Raw genomic sequence first — 26993 nt, 5'->3', positions numbered from 1 at the left:
TAACGTTATTATTAGGATAAAAAGATTTGGTGGTAAATAAAGACAAAGCTGCAGAAAGAGTCTTAAATTAATTTAGTATATTTTTATAATTCTTTTGATGTTTTCTAAGAAGAGAATTCTGAAAACTTAAATATGGGGCACAATTTTCAATTGAAATTAATATTCAGTGTCTGTCTAAAGCTTATTGATAAAGTGACGTCATTAAATTTTATAAACAGCAGTGTTTTAATCATATAACGTTAAATTTATCCTTCGTATGTACGGCCTTAGCACCTTAATGGTTTGTGGTGCGAGATATTGATATTCGCTTTTACGATTATTAGGTTATAGATTGCGTTTCGAAGTCCCAAATGCATTATTTTATAACATTTATTTTTATGGGTCGCTAACAAATATTTGCAAATTATCAACCAGTCAGTAATATTTAAGCGTAGTGAATAGCACGAACAGATATTATATATACCAGCACCGAAGACAAAAACACAGTCCCCGAATAAGTATTTACATTAAAGGCCATGGGTTATTTTGTCGAAAACCTGTCTTAGTCTGCTTTACGAAAGTTCAAGACAAAGTAAATTAAAATCGATCAAATAGGAGCTTTTAATAATTTATATAAATATCAGTATTTTATAAATTATTGGGAAATAATTTAAAAGTAATAAAGTTAGCAAATATAACTCCTATATTTAATCTATATTGTTAACAAAATTCCATAGAGTAAGTGTGTTTATTTTTAAATCAATTGATCGTTCATTCACCGCTGTTGTTTTCGTGGTGTTTTATGATGTTAATAAATAAATATACAATTATTGCGAACGAATAACCTTACGATCGCAATGATCTGCAATATCTAGAATTAGTGCAATACACGTATAGTAGTCAACGTTGAACTTTAGAATTAATCATTATTTAAACGCTAACTTGTGCAATCTACCTGCATTGTCGGGCATATTTTGTGAATAATTATAGTGACGGGACATTTATGATTTATTATTTTCTACAGACTGATGATTAAGAAATATGGGTTATTTGTATACTTCTTTTAGTTTGCTGTAAAATTACGAAGACATAGTTGATATTAGGTGAGCGATTTTTTTGAGTATTTATTAGTAATCACAAATTTGACTTACCATCCTCCGTACTTTCATTGTTTTGATCACAGAAATTACGCCGGATACCATTTTTGTCATTCACTTTCTCTTGGTATTTTATGCCTTTGTGTTTTCTGTCATGAAACGATTTTAAAAAATGTAATTATATTATTTTCGCCCGATTGAGCTTATATAGCGCTTTAACCCCAATCTGTAAGCAATTGAAAGAGACAAAAAATTGAAGCAGGCGTTACCAATAGTAGAGCATTGTAAAGATGCGCTTACATGAGAATTTTTTAAAGAATGTAAAATTTTTTGACATAATCACTGTCAGTTTCTGGGTATTTTATATTAGTAATAAAACTTATTCATTGTTCAGCTATTGTTTTCATGTTATAGTTAACATATGTTTCATAAAAGTTTTACATTTGACACATGTTATTTATTAAGATTTGTTGTTTTATGCAACATTTCTCTGGTCCAAACTTACATTATTTCTATTGGATTGAATGTATTGTAACCTTTTTAAATTAGTATTAAATTTATTTTGATTATTAGTTTAAATGCATCTTTACATCATTACAATGCACTGAACTGTTCATTATCTGGTACTTTTTGTCCAGCTAATGCAGTAGAGTTCTGAGTCAGCGCAATAAATTATTTTTGAACATTACATAGAACATAAAGGTATTATGTATTGAAAAACATGCTTTTCCAAAGCATATATAATGCTTCTATAATATTTTAATGCCTCTCTTACAATTTACATTTTCATATGAAGTTAATTAGCTTTATGTGTTATTTAACTTTGTCACTCTAATTTTTTTTTAAACTCTGTAATAACATAATTATGTAAATTTGTTTAATCTTCAATTCATTTCATTCCATCCATTTGCACTCAATTTCTTCTATAAGAAAATCTAATTGAAAACGACTTAATGTAAATGACTTAAATAACTGATTCAAATTTGATGCACAATAAAAATAAAAATCGCAGCATTAATCTAAAAGGAAAGAAGTTGTGCAAATCGGAATGATATGTGTTTTATTTCACACTTAAATAATAAATGAGTTTCAAGGTATACCTATCACATCCAAAAGACAAAAAAGGGCAGGTTTGCATTGGAACATTAATTTATTGTACTATATTTGTAATCTCTTGAGTTACAGTGTCATCCCGGGACTGCAGTTTCCAAATGTCTATTAAACTAGTTAATAAAACCATTTAATACAATTGTTATATTTAAATATAGCACACACTGTAGGTTTCAGATGCAAACAGGTGAGTTCTGTAGATAAGGTGAGAACAATAAAATGTTTATTTATGTGTTTTTAATGTTCACCCTATTGTTAGGACAAATGTTTCTTAAATAGTGCAGGCCATATTTCATGTGGACTCAGTATGTTAGTGGATTAATATATATACATTTATGCAATTACTAAACTAATCATAATGTAATATGAGTAAGTTAAATGATTAAGATGAATAAAGAAATTTGTGTTATAGAAAGTTCATTGTGCATATATTTTTATTTTTAGGTTCAAGATTATACTGAGACAAGCTTTTATACATAAAATTAGTAACTCTTTTATATGCAACTGCTTTTACAATAAATTCCAGTGCAATGTCTTTAGATTATTAGGCAATAAATAATAAAGGGTTTGAAGGGTCTTATCTGAGAATGTTCAGGTTAGCAGCATCTTTTGTGTACCATAATAATATACTGTAATCGCCAACCTGCCTGCCAAGTATAGCATTTACAATGTATCCCATAGATACCTTTGGGGGAGGTCTATGTCTTGTAATGGTCTTTTATGGGCAGAAATGACAACATATGAAAAGTTTATATTAACTGAAAAATTTTCATTTAAAATCCAATCCCAGTGTAAAGGATTATTTAAGTAATAATACAGATTTGGGACAAATTAACTACTGTATTATTGTATATTTGTGTAAGGTTACACAAAGAAAACTGGGCTGAGTTTGGTGTGGGCTCTATAACCGTCATAGTCAAATATTTTAAGTTGAATGATGCCATTAAAGGAGACTTCAATTTGATTCTGCTTTCTGACAAATTGGAACTCTTCTCATGATATACAAAAGTGAATGTTAGAAGTGATTCAAAATAGATAGTAAAATGATCAAATGAATCTGAATAAGTTGCTGCTTTCTTTGAAGGATGTTAAAAGTTCTCCATTAAGTATGTTTTTTTTATTACATTGTCACAATATAAAACAGAGATATATTCCAAAGTTCTCTTTTTCATAAATAGAACTAAGGTTTAGTAATGTTTTCTTTTTTCAGTTTAACTAATACATTTGATTTATTAAAGTTATTTGTGCTTTGTTTGTTTATTCTTTATTACATTTCAATGAACCCATAATTTTCTGTTTATATTATTTTGTACCTATTTTTTAAATTGCAGTTATTGTTATTATAAAATATTGTGAACTCGCTTCAACATCTTTGCACAATTATTGTGATATAGGACAATGAAATAAAAAAAATGACACATGAAATATTTTTGGGTTGTAAAAAATATTGTTAAATGTACAATTGGTTTCCTGACAAACATCTAAGAATTTTTTTGTTAGCCAAATAAATACATAAGATGATTGGTAGTGTCTAAAAGTTTTTGAAGGGTGGATGTATGTACATTTGACAGCAAAAAGCTTTTACACTTGTTTCTAATCATCTTGTCAAAGTTTTGGAATGCAACAGACCTACCACTTCTGGCAGTACAATGTCTGTAGGGAAAAATAGTAAACGATAATTAATTTCAAACTGTAGTGAACTTTTAGTTTTAAGTTGGTTTAGTTAGTTATAATTTCTGAAGCCATTAATATATGGGTAAGGTGTACCATACGTTAATTGACAGCAAATGAACAATACATTGACCCCTTTAAAGTTTTTACACCTATAATGAATCATTTGTATATATGATTCCTACGAATTTCGCTCGTGATATTACAAATGTATTAACAAAAATGTCAGTTTAATGGTTTTATGACGTGAAAGTAGGCGAGGTTATATTTGCCTCTATACGAAGACTGTTCACTTTGAAGTGGGCGCGTTCAGGACAAGATAAAATGAAGGACGTCCTTACGGTTCACTGACACAGTGCGCTCTACTCGCCACGGGATTTTATTACACGGCAAAAAGGACGCTCTAGACTTCAACTTTTAAAACTGCATTAATTTACTGACGTCTCTCAATTTGGAAAAAATTAATATATGTAAGCTATTGCTCATCGATACTATATTTCATTTTAATTTATATATATATATATATATATTTTAAAGACTGCCAAATAAAATAACACAATACACACAAATACAAAAATTTTAGAAATAATGCACTCATTGCAATTTTAGTTACAGGCAACCACAACATGCGTTAGGTTAACAAAAAAAAATTAATAGTAAAAAATCAGATATACAATTAATCTATTTACTTGCGTATCTTAATCTAATTAAAAAAAAAAATAGTCGGTAATTATAATTCTTTAATCAACTATTTATTTATTATTATCTGGATGTTTTGCTTTATCAATACTTTGTGTTTGCTATTTATTTTGGTAGTTGCGTTATTAAGGAAATCCTGTAAGAGAATACTAAACAATGCTTGCTTTTATTTCTTCTGTCTAATATCGTGTGTAGTTTTTATAAGCTTTACATCTTTACTTTGATAATTAAATTGTTATAATTGTTCATTGTAATTTTATATGTGCATTAAATATATTATTATAATTTTTGTAATTAGTGGAGACGGACTGTAATATCTGGCTAATAATAACATTATCGAGCCAAGGTCGGACATATTTTTAAAATTAGAATATCTAGATTCAAATGTATGTTGTTGATTAAATCGCCTTTTATTTGTGAGCGTACATATTGTTAAATATGCCTAAATTAGGTATCTATATTTTTAATATATTTATAGAATATGCATTTTTTTTTAAAGAAATTATTACGTTTATATTTTTTATTATTGAACGATCTTTTCGTTCCCGATCGTAACGTTTTAACCGACGAGGCCACGGCGCCCGTTTCTATAATAAAATCGATATGTGCTGCAACCAAATGCGCGTAAGAACTCTCCGGTACATTTACTTCTTAATAGGAAAAATTGTAAACAGTTGTAATATTTATATTGATTTTTGATAAACAAAACTGTAAACGTGAAAAATTTGTTCGAATATAATCTATTGATTTTCAGTATTAATAAATCAACAGGTCCTTGTGGTATAAAATGGAATGTTATTTTAACCTTTTAGACTGTTTTACGGATTAAATACGAATATGCATTTGTCTCAAGTTCGGTGGCCTCTTAATTCGGTGAAATTGCAGTATGTGAGCTTCGCTACCTTTATAGAGATTTTAGGCTTAGCACTCGAAACGTTAATGCGTTATTGATCACGTAAAGGAAGTGAGTGAGCCTTACAATCCTCCATCATCTGCTTGGAGAGTCAGGTAGTGCGTTCGAGCACAGATCACTCGCGTCAAAGAGTACTGCTGTCAGTGATGATGGAGGTGAGACCTACGGTAAATAGATCCCTGCCCTCAGTCAGGTGTACTGTCTGCATTGGTCTAGAATTTTGAGGACAGTATAATCAAATAATTAGTAATAGGTCAGAGAGGGTATAACACAGTTCTATATTATATCTATTCTTTGGAATGCGCTCCCACTAATATCAATTAGGTGATTAAAAATCGTTGCGCATTTAAAACGAATGTTCGAATGCTATTGCTTTACAAACTAGCAGAATCATCATAATTGTATTTTTATTATTTATTATATTTATATAAATAGTAGATAAAAATATATGTTATGTACGTATACCATAGAGTTAGTACTAGCCATTAGAATATTTACATTGTTTTTTTTCTCTTACTTATTTTTCCTCTCTTTTATGATATATACCTATTTTACCTACATTCATTAGTTTATCTCTGCACCGCGGTTAAGTGGTAGAAAATACTGTTTAAAGGCTGTTTAAATAAATAAATAGGTATGAAATTAATATTTTTGAGCGAGTTTGTTTTTATTTCCTGCCATGAAAAATAGATGTTAACGTGTCAAATAGTTATTGATTCATCCCCGTATTCTCTTATAAATATCTCAAGTGATAGAGGAGATCCTGGGACTGAACCCCAGAGTTACAGTCAACAAGGCGCATGCGTGGGCAAGCTTCCACTCGGTCCCCTCGAATACCAACGTAATTGTTATAATTTATTAATTCAAACTGGTATTTGCTGCATCGCTAGATTTTGTTAGACATTTTAGGAACATCTTACTTATTTTGTTCGCTTTATTTTGTTATTAAAATACAATGAATAAATAACTTATACATAAGTATTCATGTTCTATAAGTGAACATTACATATAATAAAAGGTATAATAGAAACATAATTACACAGATTATATAAAAATAAACATTAAGGATGAACTTCATACATTATTTTTGATTTATAAATAAAAATTATATATTTAGTAAAACCTTTTTCTTCAAGCGTATTATTTTAAAGTTTATTTACAAAGTTACGTTGTGTTATGACTTAAAACCATAGAAATTTGATACATAGTTCTCACCTAAGTTTGCTATTGTTAAGTTTAAATTTAAACGAAAAATTTATCCTTTATTAAATTTGTAGTCATCTCAATACATCCGTGAGATTCCTGTAACAATGATAATTGTAATTATTTGAGCTTACGTAAATACCAATTTTGTCATTTTAATATAGTAAATACTAAATTTCACAAAACTCGATCAAACTGATTGCATCTATAAAAGGACATTTAACAAGGAGGTACAGAAAAATGAGTTTCGATCTGGTTTTGACGCTATGTTCCTATTTTGATTTTTCAGTTGCGTGGTACTTCCCTGTCTGTAAAAGAAACTTTTTGATTACATATGTAAGTGATCGTTTATAGGTGTAAAAACTTTAAAGTTAAAGCATTTGCTGTTATTTAATATTAGGGGGACTGGAAAGTAACGTCGTTTCTGCTGACGTATTTTACAGAAAAACCTATTGATTTTTACCGCTCTGGCGTTATTGAAAACTTCTATACTAGTCGGCAAAAGGTTGTTGATAACGAAGGTGAATGTATAGTTGATTAGAAATAAAAAATTGTTATAAATGTAGTCGTGTGAATTTAACTTAAGAAAGCGATATTACTTTCCGGCCCCCCTAATGTATGGTGCGAAAAAAAAACTACCAAAAATCAATGTCAATCTTATATAAAGTGATCAATCTGTAACATGTTACATTAATTTATTTTTAGTATTGAATTGCAACAAGACAATAACTTCTGGCAGTGTCATTCCTTACTAAGCAATAATTAATTTTAATATATAGAAATCCGAATTTTTTAATTGTTTTTCTTAGTATATTATCATTACGTTAATCAATTATTATTTTTTAAATTTTCGTCTTTTTTTTGTAACGGTGTACTATACATTATTGACTGCAAATATTGTATATAGGTCCCTTGAAAACTTTTACACCTATTTATTAACTTTGTGTCTCATTTTATGTTTCTTACATTATTTATCTATTTCGATTCATCTTACGGGCGCGTAGATAAGACGTCTTTTGATTTTATAAACAACAGTTATATACAGTGTATCTACTGTATTTTCTGCAATATTCATTTTACTGCACAAAAACATAATTTTTTGATTTTCAGTAGTGTTAAAGTAAAAAAATTACTAAGAAATGTGAAGATTTATTTGTCATCTCCAGTGGCCATTGTTTTCCTTTTAACTTCATTCGGCAGAGAAATCACACAAATTTTGGAAATGCTATAGAAAAATAAATGAATTGTACACGAGTTAGTCGGGAAGGTTCTTCGGTCTTCTGGTAATTGTGTGGCATTGGTTAGTTTATTGTTAAGCATACATCTGTTAGTTTACCAAGAAAGGCTTATTTGCCGCTGGCCGCTCAACACTATTGTTCCTACGCAGGCAAAAGGTTCGACTTATTGTTATTACGGCTGTCCCTTTTTGCTTGTGTAAAAAGTTATTTACAAAAGATACATTTTTCTCTGTACAAATCCAGTGATAACCGTATTAAAAACAGACAAAAGCGTTTTCTATGTATATATCTCTCTCCCTCTCGCAATATCTCCGGTCGTTTCACTCGCTGCTGAGGATCGTGGCTGTTTTTGACTCCAAAAATCTGCTGTTCGGTCGGTTTTAGTATGCAACATTTGATTTCGTGCTTGTTTCAGCCCATAGATCCTTCAAAGATACCTATGGGGGGCATATACCATAATTGCCACGCTTGGCAGGCGTATAGGCGATCGCAATGTGCTATTATGGTACGCAGATAACGCTGTTGACATTATTAGGATACTTATTTGTGAGTAGTGTCAGTCATATGTAATTAATGCACAGAGTGTGAATTATACAAGATTGTATCCCGGGAATCTAACCTGCGTCCTACGATCGCAAGTTTTAGTCTTTTATCGCTGGGTTACTACTACTCGACATTTGATTTGGCGCGACTAAACTCGTCGTAAATATTAATATTTTATAAACAAAATACGTTTTGGAGTGTATACATATACTGTATGTATGTTAATATTTCTGTCAAAACATATTTTCCATATGCTAAATCATTACGTAACTAATGCCTGGTCATAGTTACAGGTATTCTATGGCTATGACTTCGGCGTGTAGGTATTTTTTTCTACTTTCCCGGAAGTTGCCCAGATCAGATATCAACATGACCAGTAGTAGTTTTAGAGCGAATTAAAAACTTTAAGATGTAATTTTGAGATGCGTTAAAAATATTTATTTAATCCTAACGCATCACGTAACGCAAGACAAGAGGCTTGCAATAAGTCACTAATAACTCGAGCAATTTGTGTATAAGTTACAAACTAAAAAAAAACAATGTTTAATAATATTAATTGTACAGGATGATTGGTTATAGGTGTAAAAGCTCTAAAGGTGTGAATGTATAGCTCATTTAGTACTTTCAAACCATGTATAAAGTGTTGACTTTGATATATGTTACATGGATTTATTTTTTTCTATTGGAATGCGACTGGCTGATAACTTTTGGCAGTAAAGGTCCTTAGAATAGATTTATTAGATAGATATTAAATAGTAATTAATTTTAATATGTAGTTATCCGAATATTGTAAATCATTTTTCTTACTGTATTATCATTATGTTTCATCATTACCAGCCATACATTAACCCATTTAAAGGTTTAATTCTATTCATTCTGTAGATAGACCAACGTCTTTATGTTTCACATTTTGTAAAATTAGATTCATTTAAATGCGAACATGATTATCTAAAATTAGCAGGAGCTCTTTGTTAAGTTCAGTGTGGGAACATATCTTTGTTTCATATTACGCATCAAATGACGCCGTTTCAAAATAAAAACGTTACTTTTGCAGATTAAGGAAAGTTTAAAATTATCGTACCGTTTTAGTGAATCTTTTTAAGTGGACATTTTCAAGAACTGAATGTAAAATTAGGGAAATAAAAATAGTGATAGATTAATGTATTTCCACAAGAAGATTATCGATTTTATCAAGAAATGTAATACTATTGAAATATCAGAAACAAAATGAATTTTGTACACCTAATACTCGACATCCGAATTAAATCTGTTTATAAGGCAGTGTACATGCTTTTATAAAATGTCAAAAATGATCACAAAGCTTTCATAGCTAGATTTTAAAAAAATGGTCAAGTCCGTTTGTGTGCCAAGGGCGCTGTAAATTACTTCATAAGACATTTTGGGATTGTTGTTTTCGCCAACTATGTAATTTTGTAACATTTTAAAAAAATATGTGTAGACAAATTGAGTATTTTTTTCCTTCTTAAATCTGAGACATTTATGACCCGAATAAGTGGTAGACTTGTCGTCAATAAGAGTACATCTCAACCTAAGAGATGTAACCCATCGCATATTGAATAAAGATTTTTTTAATTGTTAATTAGATCTAGTCACAAGATACTTAATAAATAAGCACGTGTTACGTATTATTTTATAATTTCGGTTCGGTAATCTTTTAAAACTTATGGATTATATATATTCGTAAATACCTAAAAGGTTTTTCTTGGAATGTATTGTTGTGTATTCGGTAATGTTATTTCTGATCGACTTATTCTCGAGCTCAAGGCCCGCAGAAGCCGATGAGGGATGTAAGAAGGGTGCGGACCGTGTCGATACTGTCCCGACCTGCGCAAAACCCATTGTTTCGAAACCATTCGAAGAAAAAGGGCTTTGATTTTTTTTTCCTTTCAATACATCGGTATGTACTACCTGCGTCGAAAGTACATTTCAATGCGCGCATTACATGCCTAATGCAATTCCCCGAACTTAGACAAATGATGGCAGGTAGAGAAGTTTAATGATTCATTTTAATGATATTTTTGTTAAAATATGGCATGTGGCATTTTAGTTTCTGCGCTAAATATGATCAAAACATATTTAATTTTGATGCTTCTAGAAATTCATTGCCGTATCGTGTATTATGGCGGTCGCATGCGCATAATTATTGACGTTCTCCGCCGGCAAGTAAATATAATTAGATATAACATCTTTACATAACATTAAGATATGCTACGCCTACCTCGTAGAGATAAGGGCAAGGGGATGATGTCATTAAGATACGGTTCATTGTTATGTTAATATTGAACTTATTAATTAAATGGTCCGGCAACAGGTAGAGCGGGTCGATGGACGTGCTTTATCGCATCGGAACATGGACGTCTTACTTGTCATTTGATTAAACTGTGAAAACATGTTCAGTTTAAAGATGCGAACCAAAAAAAAAATTGTGTAGTCTTCAGAGAAAAGCGTAGCCCTCGTTTTGGGCGTTTGGTAATACGATGTTAATCCGTGCGCCCTTCGTGGGGCAGCGAGGGAAAGGCATCGATTTTCGGCACCCCAAGTTTTCGGGCGGGGAAGCGGCAAGATGGCGGCTGGGGTCCGGACCTGCCTCACGCGCACTGCGTAGCCAAGGTCACGCGCTGCCACCGACGCTTCGCTCCCAAAACAATCCCACTCACTATACCGCGACCGCCTTATCTTTCGTCCCGCTTGCGCATCCGTTTGGGATCTCTCGTTAAGCTACTCAATACTGATTTTAACTATGCTCACAGGGCTGTTCACGTGCATTAAAGAAATCATTCCATCAGCCATCAACATATTTAGATTATCTTTAGCCACTTTTAACAAAATTTCCTAATAAATATCTAAAAACTTATAATTATTCTTCCCCATAAAATTTAACTGTACCGTTAGGTTGTAAATCATACTTAATAATGTTTTTCATCATTATTAGACAATGGCATTGAAATTACTTTGTTATTTAAATAAAAGAAAAATATTTTAAAATGCAAAAAAAAAAAATTTTGGTAATTTTTATTGCTTGGGTACGGACAACCCTAATCATAGCAAACCTTTATCTAAATTATGGAAAATTTTGGAATGCGACATTGTTTGGTCCCTCTCCCACCCGCACGACGCCGATGGTTCCGTTCCTCTCTCGGATCGGTACCTATTATGTTGAGGGGTAGAGCAGGCATGAAAGTTTTTGGGATAGATTTTTTTCGCAAAGTGCACCATATGAGTGTTGGTGCAATAGTTGGTACCGAAGGGCCGGATGGTGCGCACGTACATCAAGTTGTTAGCGTTGTGTTGCTATGGTCGTCAACAAAGTTATTGTTTAGTGCCTGATGGCATCCGGTCTCCACCACCGATAAAGTCTGTTGCAGCTTTATCACAGTGCAGTGGTATCGTTTGGCTCGACTCCTGACGTGAGTATACCCTATATACTTTTACTTGATTCCTGTTTTATCTTAAAATATGACCATCTTTTCGGACAGTTTTCACATGTGTTACACTAATAATTATTTTTTCAAAAATACTATTGTTTTCTTAAATTAAAATTAAATGCATGATAAACAAATGAGACAAACAGGTATTAAGAAAGCATTATTTTTTGTGTAAAACTATTAGTGACATCTAAATATAATCTATTCACTAATTTAATGAAGGAGTCATATCGAATGATTCTTTTTGACGTAATAAATATTTATTATGAGTGGTCTAAGTTTCAAGAGCTAGAACACAAGAAATAACATTAGTTAATCCCTTGAACGTTCCATGTCTCGTCGAAAAAGTTGCAACAATATTTTGATTTTTGAACGTTTTAAATATTTATAGTCAATTTATTAATGAAATATTATTTCAAATCAGCTATTGTGTACGTTGCCTTACAATGTCTTTTGATATTTTGCATTACTAGGTATATAAATAATGTATGTCTTATATATGTTCAAGAATAACCATCGTGTTTAATTTAGTTACTTTTAACGTGGTATTAGTACTTTTATTTTATATTATATTGCAACGATGAATTGCAATTATCTATAGTAGGAAGCGCACTTATCAAATTAATAATGATTATTTATTCTCCTCGATAGAATTAACAATTCGTACCTGTGTCAATATACATTTAAATGTATATTATTCAAATGACTTCGAAGATGTTTAGTAATGCTTGTTCAAAAGATTAAATATTTGGTGATTATCGTGTTAATTCTTTTTTTTATTTTATTTTTGTTCTATTTTTGCATGTTCTCATGAATATGTAAGTGGCCATTCTCCAGATAATAATAACATTGTCTATGGTAATACAATATTATAGAACCCTGTACAAAAGAATGGAGTCAGATATTGTTTAAGCCGTCATTTTAAGTAATATATAGGTTTTCTTTCGATAAAACTATTAATATTAACAATGAATATAAAATTGGTTGTAAGAAATAAATAGTGCATTTCCTAAATTATCTTTAGTAACTAGCGGACACAGTAGACGTAGCCCTGTTTTGCCGTGAATAATATTAAATTTTAATAAATAAAAAGAATAATTTATTTCATAAACGTAGTGCAAATTGTAAAGGTTTCGTTAAACAACGTTAGTTCCATTTTGTGGTTTATAAATAAATGAGCAGAAGTAGCCCAGTGAGGACCGACACTTGCGATCGCCGGCTCCGAGTTCGATTCTTCAGATGCAATCTTATATAATTTATATTTTGTGCATTAATTATACAGAATTGTAACTGCTTACAAACAAGTTTCTTAAAGGCAGCAGCGTCCTCTGCGTACCATAATATCACACTGCGATCGATAAACCGCTCCCAAATTTGGCGATTATGATATATCCCTCATAGATATATTTTGAAGAGCCATGTGCCTTGCAATGGCTGTCTATGGGCTGAAAGGAGAAGCCAAATAATAAATAACATTGATGGTTTTCAAACACGGGAAGAAGCGACATATAATTTGCACTAAAACATGGGTTGGACATGAATTTCAGGATTGATGCCAATAACACTCAACGATAACGCATGTGATTTATTAATGCAAGCCGCGCTAGAAATTGTAATTTTTTTTCATAAGAATTTTTAACAAAAATTACGAAACCTTTTTAAAAAAAGATAATATCGGTTTGATAAATAATTGCTATTCTCAAGTTATCACATTATTATATTAATATATTTTTAAACATTTATTATGTTTATTTAAAAAAAAAAACTCAGGCATGGACATTAGTAAAACTGCTCTTTAATTTTTATGTGTGTATATATATATACCAACCTCAGACAAGAGATAGCGTTCGTCTACATTAGAAGTTTCCAGAGATTTAGATTATTGGAAATAGTTCATTTAATGTTTCGTTATTAAAATGTCGATATCGGAGATTAGTGTCTCGAAAATCGACTGCAGACAATTTATATTTGACAAAGTAAGAAGATTAATAAATACAATACGACAATTGCGAAGTACATATAATAACTAATTCAAACTAAGTTACGGTAGTAGACACAGAACAGAATATGATGATAAGTATCGGAGGAGGCCTTTGACTCTAGTTATTTCATGGAGCATCCGCCTAACCGAACCTAAGAACTTTGCGGTCTCACAATCCGATGAAACTAATTTGTATCGGCCTGGGCCGAAGCCCGGGGTTTCCTGGGTAGCTTAGCTACCGTAACAGCTTTCGGTTAAGCGCCCTCTGCACCATCGCCCGTCGAACTTGCAGTATCTGCAAATGCTACTTACGCTAGAATATAAGCCAGACCAAAAAAACGTTTTTGTGGAAATGTGAACAGAATGCGTGCGTTGAATGTTTGTCGAGTATGAGCTTGATTAATAATTATTTTTTTTATTCTCAATTATATGTGACAAGCACATCGAGCTTTGTCCATTCGTTTATTGAACTCTTATTATTGTTCTTTTTTGTTTTTTTTTTGCAATAGAGACTTCGTTTCAGCCGTAAGAGGTCCACTACTGGCCAAAGGTCTTGTAGATTTCAAATAGGCTGGAAATGACCCGCATGCAAATGTCTTAACGATCTTCAATTCAATCAAAAAGTTCGTCTATCTACCTTGTGGGTAGAGATTCTACTCTGCGCTTGCCGGTCCTTGGTATCTATTCCAGAACCTTACGACATAGGCGGCCATCTAGTGCTTTGTGATCTCCTTACTGCCACTCGACTTGCCGATCAGCAATAAAGACATTTTTATATATTTTTTATAAAAATATTTAGTGGTGATGTAAAGGAGACAGTAAAAACACGTTTTTACTATGTGGTTCATTGAAAAAAGCATTGGTCGTACTTTAAATTAAATTTAAAGTATCCGTACACTACGAGTTTCCTTAATATTATGTAGGGATAAGGCTTCTATTAGTAAAATACACCAGCTTTTATTGCAAAATTGCTGTAAAACATAAGTCAAAGTTAGTCAGTAATTTTGGAACCAAAACATTTTGCTGCACGCATTATAAATAACACAAGAGTTATTTAAAATAAAAATTTGATCAAACGTCGACTAAGTAGATGTAAAAAGAAAATGAAAAGAAAATGACAGAAATCAATCCCAAAACAGAGCGGAAATCCACACTCCCACTAAATAATTACAATCAGTGTTAAAATAGAAATCAATATTAGTAAGTGTCCGTTTAAAATTTAACCTAACATTCGGAGTTGTAATAAAAATTTTATTATTTATATTTCAGATCTAATGACTTGAACGTGCGTAGAACAATGACGTCGTTTGCCAACATGACAGCGTCGCTGGCCGCCAGCCTGCCAACCACCTCGTCCGGAGCTTCGGGCAACACTTCCGGTCACTCCGGCGAGCAAGAAGATCCGCTCGCCATGACTCACATCATCTGTAATCTGCTCGAGAACATGAATAAACCTACAAATCACCAACCTGCCGCTTCGACCTCTGCATCGTCCACCATACCGTATGACATCTGGTCGCTACCATCTTGTAGCTCCTTCCAAAACTCCATCGGCACTGTTAACCGTGACTCCAACAGTCATAACAATAATCATCAAAACCATTCCAAAGAAGACAACTCCAGTGGCTCGCCCGGGACGTCATCGTCGGTATCTATAACATGCTTCCGGTGCGAGGAACGCACTCCGACAACACGCTGTCTAGAATGTAATGACCTCTTCTGTTACGAATGCTGCCATAAAGTCACTTCCGATTGCCAGCTCCGCGAACACACACTCCTCCCTATACATCAAATATCGCCAATTGGGGTTCGCCCCAATTCGGTTCCAATCGAAAAAGAAGTATTGTACTGTGAGCTTCACGGTGATCCCGTTAAATTCTATTGCGAGGGTTGCATTATATTCATCTGTCAAGAGTGTATCTTGTGGGTGCACAAAGATCATAATTTCACTCCAATCAAAGGCGCCGTCGATGTGTGCCGGCTTGGCGTATACAAGGCTATTGAAGATACTAAAACGGGCACTAAAGCTATCAAAACCGCTATCGACCGGGCAGTCGCTATGTCCAAAGCCTATGAGAAAGAATCTGCCGAAGCCAATTTAAAAATCAGGAAAGCCATGCGTTGTTATGCCCAAGCCATAGAGGATCGTGAAAAATACTTATTAGATAAAGTTGAAAAAATGCGTCAAGCTAAAATAACTGAATTGACCGATCATATGAACACACTTCGCGGAATCCTTGCCGGGCTGGCGCACACCAACGAGACTTTGGTGCGCAGCATGGATTCCGAGGGAATAGATATGTTCATGGCCAAAGAAAAAGCAAGAGCGCAAGTAGATTACTTTTCCTGCATGTTTAAAAGTATGTATATCGCTGAAGAACGAATCATGTTCATACCTCCCAATTATGATTTGGTAGATCAGATAAAGCGCCAGTGCGATGTCCAACCTGCTCCCGTGGTGTCTATGCCCCCCGTTTTGACCTCGGCGTCTTGCATCCCGTCGCGCCAGTCGCTGTTATCGATGCAGTCCCTGCAATCCGCTCACTCTTTTTCACCGCTCTCCTATCATATCTCAGCGTCCAGCAATCTAAGAAATATACCTGATTACCCAAGCAACCACACTAGATCCACGAACTATTACGATCATAGCATATCGTCAAGTATTGCTGGAGATTCTAATTCCGGTCGTGGTATCGGTCAGGCGATACCCGGATATTGGATGGCGGTAACAGTAAGACCGACAAGAAGCCCCGTGCCCGGTGTCCCGATGTTTTCCTTTGGTAAAGAAGGACAGGAAGAAGGGCAAGTGTCTCGACCATGGGGTTTGTGTGTAGATAGGGAAGGTAATATTATAGTTGCAGATAGGCGAAACAATCGTATTCAGATATTTAGTAATCGGGGCGAGTTCAAAATGATGTTCGGTGCAAAGGGCACCGGGCCCGGAGAATTCGACCTACCGGCGGGCATTACCACCGATACCTACGGCCGGATTATTGTCATCGATAAAGACAACCATAGAGTTCAAATATTCACATCGTCCGGTAATTTCATCCTTAAATTTGGTTCTTTCGGGAAGGAATGCGGACAGTTCCAATATCCCTGGGACGTTGCAGTCAATACGCTCGGAAACATCGTAGTCACAGACACACGAAACCACCGCATCCAGTTGTTCACAAGTGACGGAAGTTACATCACTAAATTCGTGTTCGAGGCTGCCAATCCGGCAAAATTGCTGAAAGGACCCACGACTCCCAGGGGTGTCTGCTTCACTACATCTGGCAATATAATTGTGTCCGATTTCGAAAACCATCGTCTTCTCATGGTGGATCCGACTCTGTCGAAAGTGTTACATTGCATTGGGCGCGAGGGGTCTGGAATAGGCGAGCTGAACCGGCCTTCGGGGATCGTGACCGATGACGACGGTCGTATTATTGTCGCCGATTCCAAAAACCACCGCGTTCTTGTATTTACTTCGGAGTTGCGCATTTTGTGGGCCGTGGACTTAAAGAGCCCAGGGCTCGATGACAAAGACAGGCCTAGTGACGTGGCACTCACCCCGGAGGGCTTCCTCGTGGTGTTGTTCGAGACGCTGCCGGACACGGCGCGCGACATCGCGTCGCATGGCAAGCAGTATATAAAGGTTTACTGACGGATATAAAAGCCTCACGGCAAAGGGGCCGTGGGTCACGGTATTTAATTTCCTTTTGATTTGTTTTTTTTTGTGATTGATTTGAAAAAGTGCCAATTTTATTATTAAATTTGGAAAAACCTGAATCGAGCATAGCTTGTACGGAGAATTAGTATTTGCTCATATTTTTTATGTTGTGCGCAAATCCAGTTCTCGATAAATTTTTTTGATGACTTTTCGTTACCATGTTGATTCGATTGCGTTTCCGTACGACTAGTCTATAAGTACCAAACTGTATACTCGTATTGTGCATTCACCGTAATATCGCGTCACATATGAAATATCTTTAGCTTGCAGTGAGTTCGTATTAGATCTATTGTAAATCACAGCGACGTCAACCTGTAATCTGCACTGATTGTAATGCGTCTCGATGTACTATGTATCCCGCGTCTCGCGTTTCATAGCTTACTGTTAGACGAGAATATTTGAATATTTAATACTATTATATGATAAAGATCACTATGTGATTAAAAAGATGTTTTTATGTAAGATTATTTAAATGATGATAGCTTAAAAAGTGTTTTTCCAAAATGTTACTCTTTGCGTTCTCTAACCTAGTGAACAGCAAAACAGACGTTAATATGTATTCATATTATAAGTTATTTCGCGTATTGATTTATGTATTTCAAAGATGTCGTTTCTTTTGGCACAACGCTTGAATAGTTTAGTTAGTTTTTTTTAGCATTTCGTTTGGTTTTCTCTTGCGTTAGCGTCTTGAACGGGGACGACGGAGGGAATGGCGACGGGGCTAAGAAATTACTGCAATAAAACTTTAAGACTGACTTTAGAAGACTGTCTTAAAGACGTGGAGGCCGACGCCGGGTCTTGTGGGCGGGGCAGAGCGGGGCAGTGCGAGCCGATCATCGCGTTACGTTTAATGCTAGTTTTTATTACCAAATCATAGGTATTATTACATTTGGATAAATTTATCGGCTGTCGACTGCGGGCCGAGCCTTTTTTACTCGTGATATTTGTTTTTTTTTTTATTTTTACGTTAGAGTATGCCATTTTTTATTTTTTTTACTCCGTGTAATATTCCGCGAGCTCATGATTATTCCTGCTGAAATGACGTTATCATATTAGTAGTAGTGGTATTGGAATATTCGCTATCGTAGTGCATCGTGTAGGATGTAATGTAAAATCTTGTTAGGAATATATTAGTCGCACTAACACGATTGTTATTGTAGGTAAATGATATATAGATATTCTTCTACATAATAATTTTTAATTAATTATTACAGTCAAAATTCTCTTATTAGTTCAAATATTGTAGCGAAATTGTTTGATCGAAGTATGTATTATGACCTTGTAGTGTATTAATTAAATTTATCGATTATATTCGATATAGCCACTGTGTTCAGTCAATATGTGTTCAGTATGTTACGGTTATGTATAAGTTAGTGTCGCGATTAACATTAGATGTTTGGGTGTTGTGTACGTTCGATGATGTAATGAAATCTGCGTGCAGCCTAGTGAACCGATACGTTTAGTGTTTGTCTCGGCTTCTTTTGCTAATTTTCGAATACTATCCAATTGTATTAATATAGATAAAGTTAATGTTTCGCATGAGCTTCTGCTCTAGTTGTAGTCTAGGTACGTTACTGTTCAATGAGGCTAGTTCGGACTGTGGGCGTCTTCGTAGGAACAAATTCTCTCTGATAGCTTTGTAGAATATCGAGCCATAGCTTGCTCTTAACTTTTAAGGATCCAATAACTATTACCGGATGAAGTCATTAATTAGGCATAATATTCGTAACGTTAGCAATACGCACAACAGACACCACTAAATTACGCTGCTTGGAGAGAATCGTTGTTCGTGAGGAGTTTAGTGTAAAATTTAGAATAAAATTTTCACCTTTGTACTTAGCTGTAGGCGTAGGCTAAGTTTCTCAGATGTTAAGCGTTAGAAAATAGAATTACATTTAAACTAACAGAAATTATTCAGGTGTTTCGGGTAATGTGGTACTAATTATGTTTGAGTCTGAAGTATTTATAAGGTAATTAAGTGGGGGAAATTCTTGTTCGAAGTCTAAGTATATTAGACGGTCTTGGTAAAGTAAACAACTATTGTTTAAGGTCTCCTTAGATAATGTCGAGTGTAGCGGCGTTGCTATACATCTTCAGAGGGCGGCTACCTTCGCGGTCGCTCCGGGAGCGATAAACTACCGACCAGATTTTGCGTCTAACGATCAATTAGGTGTACCTTCAAAGATTGGACAATTTTATTTTCATATCAGTAAATAAACATAGAGTAACTTACCTTTCTTTCAGTGCCATTATTAAAGTATTATGTTATTATTTTTGTAATAATGTGTTTGCATGAAATGCATTTTTTTATTGTAATTATATATATATATATTTTTCCAAAATTTAACGTCATTTGCGACATGTATTTTTAAAAGGTGACGATGAATCTCAAAGTCGAAATGGAGTCCGCTCGTCGTCGTTTTTAGATTCAGATGAATGGATTTGCTAAGCAAAGTCCGATGCAATCTATCGTGATTATGTTTTGACCAGTGCACTCTTAGAATGAAACCGGTCTCGCATAATGAACTGCCGCTCGGGGCGCAGCTCACAAACGCCATTTATTTTTAACGTTCATCAAACGCGCGCCGTAGATAGCCGCGAATCGGCAATATAGCGCAAACGACCAAATTCACATCCGTACAGTTTTAGATGTTTGTCAATTTCGTCTGTCTACGGCGTTCGCGCGGCGATATTTCCTTGAGCGGTAGACGTTATTTGTAAGAGTGTCTTGGCTGAAAGCTGCTAAAAAAATACTTAATTTTTTAAACGCATTTAATTCGTAACGATTTATTGTGTATTTATTAGTTTTAATTTCGTTGCATCTTTTAGATCTTGTGGATTTGTCAAAAATTTGTAAGCTCCATTAATGCAGAAATCCGCTGGTCTCGTTTTAGTCATGAGTGTGAATGATAGCGTAGTCGTAATGTCCATTTAATGTGTAAGTTGTCAGGCGGACGCGGGCGCGGCTATGATCTGGTAGCCGCGGTGGCCGCAGGCACTTTATAAAAGTGCGCAGAGAACGTTGGCCGGGCGCAGGTTTTGGTTTAGTTACAAAGTCGGAGATATGATCGCGATGGAACGTGACCTTTGTGAGAGCTGCTAGCTGCTAGCAGTAAAATGTGGTTTTGTGATAGAAACAATAAAATTGGAGAACTTCATTAATGCGTGATGATAGATTTTGTACGAGATTTTAATATTCGAAGACTTCCATCAAACGACTAGCGAAGTATTTAAGAACGCACTCGATGCGTTCGGGCCATCGCACGCGATCAATGCGCGTCGCACCCGATCGATGCGCGTCGCACCCGATCGATGCGCGTCGCACCCGATCGATACGCGTCGCACCCGATCGAAGCGTGTTGCACCCAATCGAAGCGCGTCGCACCCGATCGATGCGCGTCGCACCCGATTGATGCGCGTCGCACCCGATCGATGTGCGTCGCACCCGAAAAGGGAAAGGCGGATCGGCAAATACAATTGCTGCATAATATTTGCTAACGTATGAGATTTTTACCGAAATGTATCGAGCCACGTTCGTGCTATTTTTAACTTAAATAGGCGCTTGTGTTGTGTTAGTCTTAGTGTAATTATTAGATTCGTTGATCTCCCCTTTGCGACAAAATTTGCGACAGGAATTCGGAATCTTTAGGTGATTTTCGCAGTAAATTGTTTTTGTTCAAGTGACAAGTGCTGTAGATTGTTCGACTGACATATGTTTTGTTTATTTTAGACCAAAGGAGGGACGAACGAAGCAACTGAGATAAGTAGTATTTTTGTACACGGTCCCCGGAGGGAGGCAGGGACGTGCACGCTGCCCTGCCCCGCAGGGTGGCTAGTTGTGTTCAAACTTAATGTAACCACGTCTACCTCACTTGTAATGCATTAAAGACTGATTGGGATTATTCTGGCGGTGGTCTGATCACCGTGACAGAAGTCTGTTGTCTACTAGTATAAGCTGAATCCTTTCCTATTGCACCTATGTTTTATCCCCCCCCCCATCCCGCTGAACGAGGCAACAAAAAAAATCAAAAAATTATGCAAAAAATGTCTTCGTTTAGCTCGAGTCGACAACAGTTTTCTTTTTATATCTATATCTTATGTTACTCTTCTGTAATATTGTTGAACGAAGACTGAAATTTTATAAATGTTCCTATATTTTAATTTAGAATAATTTACTGCCTACCATATTTCGTTTACATTATTTACCCTGTCGGTAAAATCATTACTTTGATCCTTATAATCTTATCAATTGTGCATGACGCTATATATGTCATGGGATTTTTGAAATTTTTAATGGAATTTTGTATGAAAATTAATCAAGTGATTGATAGAAAAATGGTCTTTTATTTATCTGCTTAACCCTTGTTCCCAGTTTTTCCTCGTATAACTGAGGATAGTTTTAATTCCCAAACCTTCGCAGGTACTTAGAATAATAATTCAGATATGATACGGAATTCATGTTACAACTATAAAAAGCTTTGTAAGTAATTTAGTGTAATCTGTAACGATATATGAATAGAATATTTCTTTGTTACGAAATATATACATTTTGCACACATTCATAAGTGATTGCATTGTTTTATTTTATATTTCATCCACTACGTACTTCCTACATTTCTGGAATGATCTATTTTCGTAGTTTCACAAATGCCATTTTTAATGAAAAAAATAATGACGTCAATGTCAAAAGATATTTCATAAATCACGTAAGCTGGAAGATTGAAATACAAACTTCAATTACTGTTAACATGGGTCACCAATTAAGCACAATATTCACGGGCTTGAGCAGGTTCTTTGAGTACCCGGTGAAGAGGAAACCAATTTGTTTTTACCGACAAGAGGACTTTACGGCCACAGGTGAACTTTATCATTGTATCAACCGATAAATTCCCACTGCAAGGCATAGCGCTCTGCCAAAGATCACTGCAATGCCCGCATCCAGCGACTTCCCGCGACCTTTAGGACGCATGTTAGTCGCATTTGCAACTCGCTACGGCAGCGATGTCATCGCCCTAGTGCATCGCCAAGAAGGAGGGTAGCGCGTGAGTGGAGAACCGATTATCGCCACGTAATCCTGGGCGAGAGCACTCAGCTGGGGACCGCTTCGCGACTTTATCGATGCGGGCGCGCGAAATTGTCGCTACTAAAAGTTGTCATGGCCGAGTAGCCTATGCTGTCGGTTCTCCTACTGGGGGCCTACTCACGCCGCGTGAATACAAGAGAACCGATTCTGTAGCTAATATAAATGCAAGCCAACATTATTCTTCATCACATGTATGTTTTAAATATACCAGAGAAGAATCCGCAGAGGTTAGAAGTTATGGTAGTAGGGTGTGTTCTCTATCCTAATTGAAATGAAATACTTTTAAAATAAATGGCTCTTCCATACGGAATGCAAGCGCATTTTATTCGATTGATGCTGGGCTTTTACAGCTTCTTTGGAGTCTGAGCTCGCGCATCCGAAATCCGCTAATCAGAAATTTTAATTGAAACTTCTATTGACGAAATAACAGCTATATACCCGAATGAATAATGTCATAGGAGGTTCACGCACGTCGATTATGATTGTGTTGTTAGTTATCTCGATGTCCTACTAGGCGTTCTTGAAGGCAAGCCGCATGACAAACAAGACGGTTATTAATGGGAAGACAACGAACGCCCAAAGCGTCATCGGCTGAGACAGCTATTAAATGAAGGCGCTAAGCCTACGCCTATTCACTGTATAGTTCGTGCGCGTTAAGAATGCAATGAATCATTATAGTCACACCCGTTATGTAATTTTAATCAAATAGATTCTCATAATAAAATACACTTTTCTTTATAGGCCGTTGGCGTTAAGTTTTCTTTATTCTTAACGCCAACGAACTATAAGGTTGCTATAATGATCATAGGTTGATTTTGAACGTTTAGCAAGCATTAGAGAACAAAAGGTAACTTCGATCTGGGCGGTCACTCTTAATAATCTGTCGATACGACGTAAGTAACAGATCGGATGTTTTCCTAGGTGAGCCACAAAAGAAGATGTCGGAGACGATCAAGACAACCATGACCGATTACGATAAACTAGTTGATTTGTTCTACAAGAGATTGACGGAGCAGCGTCAGTATAACCAAGTATATATAATGCCTTATTTCGGTCACACTATTATAAAGTGAAATTAAAAATAACGTCACACAAAAAATATTTATATTCGGGTGGCCATTTTTGCTCTGCGTCGATAGGTTTTTCGTTATCATCAACCTGTCAGCCAGACGCATAACAAGGAAGTTGTAGGAGCTATATTACGTTTTCGTCAGCGGCACATCGAAAGGGGGAATTTCACAGAAATATAAATCATTATATTCATCTGTATGTGGCGAAGGTCGAATTAATATACACACCACCTCGAACTTGGTGTTATCATTACCTCCAAGACTTACCGGCCCTAAGAAGAATCCCATAGAATCCTTATATGTAGAAACTGTTAACGTAAAAGACGTAAAATGTTAAACTAATATCGTTAAATGTATCGACTCCAACTTCTGAAATCACACTCGTAAAATTATTGTCAATACGATTTAAGAAGTGATAATTTCACATCAGGTGGCTAATCCATTGTAAGCGACCACGTTTCGGATCCGTATTTCATCACTGTAAAAACACATTTGTCAAAGACTCGTCTTCAGACACTGCGGTATTTTGGGAGAGATGCTTCAGAGCTTTCTGCAAGCTGCCCACCGGAATCGTATTCGGCTAATGATATCTTTATCAACGATGAACGTATCTATGTATGTAATATCTAAATATTAGACGCGGCCTGGGTAGACCCACTACTAGGTAGAGCGACGACATAGTTAAGTAAGAAAAGGATATATATAGCTACTTCCGCCAAAAAGAAGTATTGGCGGAAGTAGCTATATATTGGTCCTTTTCTTACTTAGGATGGACTTCCGCAAAATAATGCCTGAATCCTTAAGAGACATAGTTAAGATCACAGGAAGTAACTAGATGCGGGCAGCGTCAGACCGGTCATCGTGGCGCTCCTCGTGGCAGGGCTATGGTTTGCAATAGGCGTCTATCGGCCGATATGATAATGAATAGATCGTTATTTACTTTTCTTATTTGCTGTTGTACATCATAACTATTGTGATTATTGTACATATATCAAATACGCAGGTGCATCAATTCCTTATTGTAATGTATCTACTTTTGATGTGCTTTTAAAATAATAAAGTACATTTAAAGGAAATGAAAGATCAAGACCGACGTTGGAGCATGCAGAAAGTTGTGCAGCGTTTTCCGGGCTGGAACGAAGTCACCATAGCCAACCTTCACAGTCTGTTCCTGTTGTTTGATAACCAATCGAATGGGATGCTTGGATTTGATGATTTGTAAGCCATAACGTTTTATCTCTGGTCCTTAAAAGGACATAATTTATTCCTGATATTTTAAGAGTTTTTTTGTAGATTTAATTAGATTGAACGAACTGCCACAGTGGTCCAGTCAATGGTTGCTAACACGGCTCAGCTCTTGAGGATTATTGCATTATTTATTATCCAGGTAGATTGAAGTAATAAAAATGATTTAATACATATCATGACTATTATTTTAATAGACAATAATTAATTACTACGTAATAATAAAAAAATAGTCATCGATAACACTATAATCACACTTCTAAGGTAGCATTTTTAAGTTTATTTTATCTGTAAATTCTGGTTTCACATATGTTATAACCTAAAATTATTATTTAATGGAATCAGGCGTTACCTTGCGGAAGTCCATCCTAAGTAAGATAAGGACCAATATTTAGCCACTTCCGCACATACAGTAGTAGTCGTGCAACAAAGTGCACCGCCCGCCAGCCTGCTGATAAATGCGTATGCGGCAAACAATGCGAATCACACAACTGCCACCACCAAATCAGTCAACACGTGTTTCACCCCTCCACGGGGCATCTTCAGGAGTTATGTTACACCGATTAGTGCCGAGAGTCACTCTGTGTTTGGCGCATACGCATTTATCAGCGAGCTGGCGGGCGGTGCACTTTGTTGCATGACTACTACTGCATGTGCAGAAGTGGCTAAATATTGGTTCTTTTCTTACCTAAAATTTTTATTTGGTTGGATTTTTTTTAATAATAAATACTGCAATACTGATGTCTAGTATGATTTAAATCAATAAAGATGCAAATTCGCTTTTTACCTTACACGCTTTGTACGGTTTTGTTACAAAAAAAAATTGGTTTCAGTTGTGCGGTTCTGGAGAGTTTAGGCGACGAAACGTCAGTGGAGACGCGCAAGGATAAATATAACGGAGCTGACGCGGATAACGACGGCTGGATCACTTACGATGAATTTCTGTCTGTACGTTCTATCTTAATTATTTTTAAAGATTATACGGACATTATTTAATATATAATTCGAAACTGTTTTGTATTGCGTGTTGGAATCACCAAAATAATACATTAGCCTTTTTTTTATAAAAAAAACTACATTTGAGGTTATTTTACTGTATGTTTATTTATCTAATTTTAAAATCGGACGAATTAGGAAAAAATGAACAAACGGTTTCTTCCAGACAACCATATTTAATAACAAAAATTATATTCGAGTCACGAAATATTTTTGCCTATTCGGTTGTGACCATGTTGATATTTATCGGAATTTATTCATGTTATCAAAATAGTGATTTATTAACTTATATAACATAATATTTTAAGCTTTTGCCAAAGTAAGGCTCTCAGAAAAGTACGGTCAGTATATATTTTTTGACCGGTATAATATACGTTATTAATTTCTATATCATCAATAGCTGGTTTACAACTTTAACCCACAAGAGGAGGGCCAACCGTCTGGATTAGCGCTTCTCTGCAACGAGGTCGCCGATAACATTCAGTTCGTAAGCAACCTGACTGTCGGCGAACAGTTGGAATATGGATTATTTTGAATAAAACCTTATTTTACTGTGTTTATTTCATTCTGTTTCCTGAACTTCGTGCTGTCTAATGTAATTGGTCTGTAGCAGTCAAAAACAATAGTTGTAGCGTTCAGAATAGATAGTCGTTGAGGCCTAAGTATTTGGAGTGGAGACCACAGACCAGTATAGGACGTTTGTACGCTAAGTGGATAAAAGACCTTTTATCGGCCACTTCGAACCGGTCCCACTAAAAATTTTGGGGGAGGCCTAGGAATGGACGTCCTATAGCTGAAATAATGATAGTGTTCAATTAAATAAATAATGCGAATTTCAATGTGATCACTTTAAGAACGAGTTATCTTTACTTGTACAACATTGAGCAATTATATCCCAACGCAATGAACAACTGAATGTCATCAGAGGTGAGCTCTATTATTCTTCGGCAGATCATAACACAACAGTTAACACGTTTTAAGGTCCTGTTAATGTTTATTTGTAA

General features: G+C 35.2%; 2 protein-coding genes across 3 annotated transcripts; both read left to right on the top strand.

The window, feature by feature from the left end:
* The first annotated feature begins 780 nt into the window (after positions 1 to 780).
* Positions 781 to 20944, top strand: wech (tripartite motif containing 71 protein wech). 2 transcript variants are annotated; one of them, XM_068764644.1, is made up of 2 exons: positions 781 to 1082; positions 15150 to 20944. In XM_068764644.1, exon 2 carries the CDS (start codon positions 15178 to 15180, stop codon positions 17527 to 17529), a length of 2352 nt encoding a protein of 783 aa, XP_068620745.1. In that variant the 5' UTR covers positions 781 to 1082; positions 15150 to 15177; the 3' UTR covers positions 17530 to 20944. The 2 variants fall into 2 exon arrangements, with proteins under 2 accessions (XP_068620745.1, XP_068620744.1); XM_068764643.1 differs by lacking the exon at positions 781 to 1082 and adding an exon at positions 11597 to 11881.
* Positions 20945 to 22314: 1370 nt separating this feature from the next.
* On the top strand, positions 22315 to 26524 carry LOC137921807 (uncharacterized). Its single transcript, XM_068764646.1, has 5 exons — positions 22315 to 22452; positions 23600 to 23709; positions 24821 to 24966; positions 25827 to 25941; positions 26390 to 26524. The coding sequence occupies exons 1-5, from the start codon at positions 22344 to 22346 to the stop codon at positions 26522 to 26524; spliced, it is 615 nt and encodes a 204-aa protein (XP_068620747.1). The 5' UTR covers positions 22315 to 22343.
* Positions 26525 to 26993: the final 469 nt, after the last annotated feature.

Source organism: Battus philenor, unplaced genomic scaffold (assembly GCF_028537555.1).
Source record: "Battus philenor isolate CCGP_79_NKW_IND1 unplaced genomic scaffold, ilBatPhil1.0.hap1 SCAF_19, whole genome shotgun sequence".
Lineage (NCBI taxonomy): Eukaryota > Metazoa > Arthropoda > Insecta > Lepidoptera > Papilionidae > Battus > Battus philenor.
This window is presented reverse-complemented; position numbering and strand designations above follow the sequence as displayed.

Coding starts and splice junctions, on each gene's coding strand:
- wech (XM_068764644.1), top strand. CDS start 15,178: ATGACGTCGTTTGCCAACATGACAGCGTCGCTGGCCGCCAGCCTGCCA.
- LOC137921807 (XM_068764646.1), top strand. CDS start 22,344: ATGGGTCACCAATTAAGCACAATATTCACGGGCTTGAGCAGGTTCTTT. Junction 23,710..24,820: donor AGCAGCGTCAGTATAACCAA/GTATATATAATG, acceptor GTACATTTAAAG/GAAATGAAAGATCAAGACCG. Junction 25,942..26,389: donor CTTACGATGAATTTCTGTCT/GTACGTTCTATC, acceptor TATCATCAATAG/CTGGTTTACAACTTTAACCC.